We start from the raw sequence: 6143 nt of genomic DNA on the forward strand, positions 1-6143 counted from the left end.
CACCTTATTAAAACTTTTGTTGCTTACATGGCCTTATCATTGATATCATTGATCATATCATAACCCTAAATGCTAGTATTTAAGAGAATTTAGCTTAACTTTAACAAGCAAAAAGGTTCAAAGTGATATCACCTATGTATATACCACCGAATAATCATTGGGTAGAACAGTACATCATACATGAGACAAAATAGTCCTATCAATAGATATATGGCAAAGATTTAAGTTATAATTTTAGGAGGATTAATTATTCAAAATCTACATAAAATTATTACAATATAAAAAACAACCCGAGTTTTGCAAACTATAGCACTGTAAGTGTTTGGAATTTAAAACTTTAAGAAAACCTATATTTTAATACATGATCAACCCATCCCAGAGTGACCACCATAATCAAACAGTATCGAAAACTCTAAACTGATATGGGAAAACGTAGAGTAGGAACTAGTCGTAGACTACAAGTCTTGTATAATGTCATTCCACACGTCTCTTTCATGTCTACATCTTCAGGTTTCTCCCCATGAGGTAGCTTCCAATCAAAATGGTAAAGCAAAGAAGCTAGTGAGAGCTCAGTATTCGCCATTCCCAAGGATATTCCAGGACAAACCCTACGACCAGCACCAAAAGGAATGTACTCGAAGTCATGGCCTCTGTAATCTTTTGTTTCGTCTTTAAATCTATCAGGATTAAACACATTCGGATCTTTCCAGCTGATAGGATCACGTGCAATGGCCCAGTAGTTGATAAGAACTCTGGTTTTTGAAGGGATTTCGTAGCCGTCGATTGTGCAGCTTTCCATGGACTCCCGCGGGAGCAACAGAGGAACTGGCGTGTGAAACCTTAGAGTCTCCTTAACCACCATTTTCATGTAACTTAATTTTGGAAGATCATTTTCTTGTATAGTTGGTTTCACTTTCTCATTAATAACCTGCCTGACCTCTGCTTGTGCTTTTTTCATCACGTTAGGGTTTCTTATCATCTCTGTCATCGCCCATTCCACTATGTTTGATGAGTTCTCGCTGGCTCCGGTAAACACGTCCTATATATAATAAACCATGCTTAATGAAAACCGACATGTAAAGAGTTTAGCGACATGCATGTGCATCGCACCACTAGTGTCTAAAAATACTGAGTCACACACTTACGTGTCAGAGATCCTTTAACATGCATCAACTTTTTTACGTACCAAGCCATTAGGAATGATATTCGTATCACAAAGCCACTAGCAATATTTTGGCTGTGTTTTTTCTGGACAATTTTAGATGATTATGGAGATGTTTTTCAGGTTTTTAGCATGGACAAGAGACCCCCTCATCCACATAATTTGGGTTGTAAAAAAGATGCAAAGTCGGCAGGAAAGGATGGAAATCAAGTCGGGTACATATTGACCGTTGACCGTTGATAAGAAGTGAAATGGCAGATCCATAGTCCATGTTATTCCTTTAAACTTATTTTATAACTTGTAATTTAGAACGACATACCCCAACTAAAAATCAAATTAATTAACCAAGGATTACAAGTAACAAAATCTGACCGAAAAAACACCAATTTATAATTAGCAAACTCAAAACAAAAGAAACCCAATCATTTACCGGTTAAAGCTAACAAATAATTGTTAAACCAACAACTAACAATTATTACCAAAAAGATACAAATATAATTAACAGTTGCATTTATTTAGTTACTTTAACGATTAAGGTGATAGATTTTCATACGCTAGTAGTCCAGAATCAGAGTGAAGTCAGGGAAAGACGTCAACAATTAAGGGTAAGAAAGACCCTCATCCAAAGTCGACAGGAAAGGGTGAGAAAAAAAAGGCTGAGTAGGAATGAATTACTAGATTAGAATCGAAGAAGTGGGACATACATTCAAGCGGGGTCCACTCACCCTACTGCCAATACATTCCATCCGCCACTGTTGACATCCATCTTGTCTATGTTCAACGAACGCTTGAAATATGATACAAGTCTATCCTGTTTTATCCTACCATAATGGGGCCTTAAAAGAATGCATTAGGGTCATGATATTTTTTTCTGCTACTTGGTAAAGACATAAACTATGTAATATCCATCATCCATGTGGTACAAAGGTTTTACCGACAATAATATAAGGACTTGATACAGAAAACAAAGACTTACCAAGAGGACAGATTTTATGTTGTCGGTTGTCAATGGTTCATCAAGGCCTCCTTCTTCCTTAAGCCGGAGAAGAACATCTACAAGCTGCTCATGTTCTGGCTTGTCGATTTTACGTTGCTCAATATGGTGTTGTATTTTTTCGTCCATGATGCTACTAAGCTCCGCATGACACTTTTCCATCCTTTCATTCATTCTGGTAAATTTAGCAACGAAACCAAGCGAAGGGAAGAAATCCCCGATCTGAAATCCCGCAGCCAAACTCGTCCCTTCCCTAATTGCTAATCGGAACCTCAATTCATCATCAAACTTATCACCAAACGTAGTCCTAGTGATGATGTTATGATTCAAGGCAAAAAGATTTTCGGACAAGTTTATTGGTTCTTCGGAGGTTCTACTAATCGACAGAGCAAGGGATTTCACTTCTTCTTCACGGATAAACCTTGACGAATCCATGCTCTTTGCTGTTGAGAGTTCGATGAGGCATATCTTCTTAAGTTGTCTCCAGTAAGACCCATATTGGGCAAACGCGATGTCGGTATAGTTGTACCCTAAGATTTTTGGAGCCACGAGCTTGGGCCTGTTAGAAAAGATGTTGTCATGAGTCTTCATGAACTGTCTAGCTGCTTCAGCTGAGGACACAACAATGGTGGATACGAAGCCAAGCTTGAGGTGCATGATTGGACCATATTTGGTGGCCAATTGATGGAGGACTCGGTGTGGTGCAGGATCGAGAAGTTGGTGCATATTACCGATGAATGGAAGCTTTGGAGGACCCGGAGGGAGTAGGATCCTTTTCTGGTAACATTTTTTGACGATGAAGAAGATAAAGAACAAGGAGAGAGGAAGGAGTGAAGACAACTGAAACATTATTGAGTTGAACGTATTTATTTCTTGATGATAGGTTGCGTCTATATATAGGCCACACTTCATTCGAGAATCGGTCGGTCGACATAATATATTTCAATGCCACGCGGTACTTACAATACTATTGTAAATTATGACTAAGCCACCATCACTATACCTGTTACAACGTTATATATTAACTGTTCGATTAATAATCTAATTAAATATTATTTAGCATTTTGTAATTACCTGCCTTGGATGGACTTTATTAAACGGCCGTGAAGATCAACAACGGTTTCTCGGTGCCATCACTAATTTATTCATAAATTGGGCGTTGCAGATTGAAGAGACTTTATCCTATTTTGAGTCCGTTCTGAACACAAACATAATATAAACCTTTTATTGTTTAAGGCAAAGTTAAAACTACAATCCGAGAAAATCAATTATTTGATTTATTAGGAAGTAAAACCGATAACTATTAAAACCAAAAACATACAAAACATAGTATTTATGTGGTTCAGTCATTGTGACCTACATTCAGAGGCAGGAAGGGAGTATTTTTTATTTTAAAGCTTTCAAACAGAGGTTACAAGTATAATTCTTATAGAGATTCGTTTAACACTCTAGAATTCAAAAAACCAAATGACCTAGCATGCATCCCTATTTATATTTGAGGGATCGTAACTAAAACATTAATCGGCCGAGCCCATTGGCCCATAGACCCGTGAATGGTGACAACTAATTATATTACGCCATGGAACATCTTCCAGAACATTTTTCATGTCATATAACCCATGACCATCAGCAACACATGATGGCACACCTTGATCATAATGGAGCAACATGATACACATGTGGTGCATCATGAACACTAATGGTCCAACATCTATCATGGTGACACAACATGATGTATTTCTTAAACATGATCATCTTCTAAGAATACGTGGATCAACGTTTGTCACAACTAGCATTTTTGCTAGGAGATTCTACTCTCAAATAATCATTCAACTAGTATAATAATTGGTATTCTAAGTGAATATCTTACTCTATGCTCATCCAAATACATCTCATATGCTCAACTAAGGGTTGAAAACCTTAAAAATCCCGATTCAAGTTCTTTATGGACTAAGATTTTCTTACTGGGCCTAACAGACCAATAAACATTCAATTCGATTAGAATGGGATTAGAACTCTTATATGGGCTCGAAATGAACCCACATTCCTAAAACTTAACATTTTGTGCCATAATGGGTCAAAAATAAACTAATTAGCCCTAATGGGCCTTATTGGGCCATAATTGATTTAATTAGCCTTAATAGGCCATAAATATTTTAGGTTTATTGGGCTATAAACCATCCTAAAAGCCAATGGGCCGAAAACCTACTTAATGGACTTATGGTTTCGACGAGATCAAGCAATGGACAAGATAAAATATTTTCTTGTTTCTCCAAGCCCAAATGCTCGGCCCATGTATTAAAAAAAGGAATTAAAGAGAATTAGACACATACTTATTACATTGTGGTATTCCATGCAAGAAATCTCATGCATCAAGAACATCCATCACCTCACTCTCTTTCTTCCCTCCCTTCTTTTTCTTCTCGGCCAAAAGCACCACACACACACACATAGTTACTTTCAAACACCTCCAAATCTCTTAAGAACATCCCTACATTCTTCTAAGATTCTCGAGATTTCGAGCAACTTCAAGAAGGTTTACCACCAAAAAGTCATCACTCCTTGGTAAGTTCTTGCATATTCAAGTGTTATAACTAAATTTTATGTCAAGAAAACTCCTTCTAATCAAGGGTGTGTAAATCATTCTCTTAAAACTCCCTGTAATTCGAAGATCCCATTAAAGAAGCAAACTAGGCCCAAAAACAACACCACCTTCTTCCATTCTTCTTCAAAACCGAGAACAACAAGCAAAGGTGAGTTCATACCCCCTATTTTCAATTTTTACTTGGTTTTGGGGGAGAATACAAGTTACTTTATGTAGATCTTTGTGTATATGCATGAAAATGTGTGTTTTTCATGACTTATTTGTTGATTATGTGCTATTTACTTCATAAATCTAAAATATTTCAAGAATATTAAGTTTATCACTTGGATCTACATGAAAAACCTTGAGAAAATCATGTGTTATCACATATAATACATGTAAACTAGTAGATCTGGGATTTATACACTTAAAATAGCAAAAGTGAGTGTTATGTTCAAAGATCTATAAACTAAACTCATAAAACAGCCATTGACAGAAAAGTTTTGGTCCAATCTCGGACTGTTTTGACCAACTTAATGATAATATTTTTCAAAACTGTTTTACATAAAAACATGTCAGGTTTATACCTTTAAAATGACTACGCTCACGTTTTCATACGATTTTTGTAAAATTTTTGGCGAATTTTACAAAACTGCCGATCATATTTGAAATAATTTCGGACCAACCTGTAAAGGTGAGCAATTTTGAACTTGTTAGAGACCATTAAAAATTATGAGAAAAATTGGGAACAAAGTAGACAAAATTTGCAAGCTTCCAGAATTTACGGATCCAAATTTTTACTTATGATGATTTTTCTACAAATTTTCTAATAACCAGGTCAGAAAATCCAAAAACCCGAAAAATGTGCATTTTCACAAAAAATTCAAGCCAAAAATGATATTTTTGACAAAAATGGGTTTAAAATGTTATTTTTACCAAAAACTAGTTATAAATACAAGTTTTGAACACAATGGGGACTAAAGTGTATTTTTACTAAAATTGGGCCTTAATTGTAAACTTTTGGCTTATTGGGCCAAGAACGTCATTTTTACAAAAAATGGGCCTTTTATACTATGTTAGTGAAATATTGAACCAAAACCAACAATAAATTAACAAACGGATTCATTTTGATCATTTTTAGGTTATCGGGCCTTAGTGGCCCATTTATATGTTTGATAGGTCCTGAATACTAATTATATGTTCATAGGGCCTTATGACCCATTAACATGTGCGACGGACCTTGGATACTATTTGCCTGCTATTTGGACATGTAAATACCTTACATGTGACATAGGCCTTAGTTGTCATTTTACATATATTTCGGGTCCATATTATATAAACCTCATTCCTATTAGGTCTTGAAATGACTCACATGTTAGCGATGCCCTAATGGCCTACTTACA

General features: G+C 35.9%; 1 protein-coding gene across 1 annotated transcript; it reads right to left on the bottom strand.

Moving 5' to 3' along the window:
- Window positions 1-211: 211 nt before the first annotated feature.
- Window positions 212-3046, bottom strand: LOC111896888 (desmethyl-deoxy-podophyllotoxin synthase). The gene is made up of 2 exons (XM_023892854.3): window positions 2139-3046; window positions 212-1039 (listed from the first exon to the last, which is right to left on the bottom strand). Exons 1-2 carry the CDS (start codon window positions 3003-3005, stop codon window positions 413-415), a joined length of 1494 nt encoding a protein of 497 aa, XP_023748622.1. The 5' UTR covers window positions 3006-3046; the 3' UTR covers window positions 212-412.
- Between the last annotated feature and the right edge of the window lie 3097 nt (window positions 3047-6143).

Source organism: Lactuca sativa, chromosome 1, assembly GCF_002870075.4.
Source record: "Lactuca sativa cultivar Salinas chromosome 1, Lsat_Salinas_v11, whole genome shotgun sequence".
In the NCBI taxonomy this organism is placed as follows: Eukaryota; Viridiplantae; Streptophyta; class Magnoliopsida; order Asterales; family Asteraceae; genus Lactuca; species Lactuca sativa.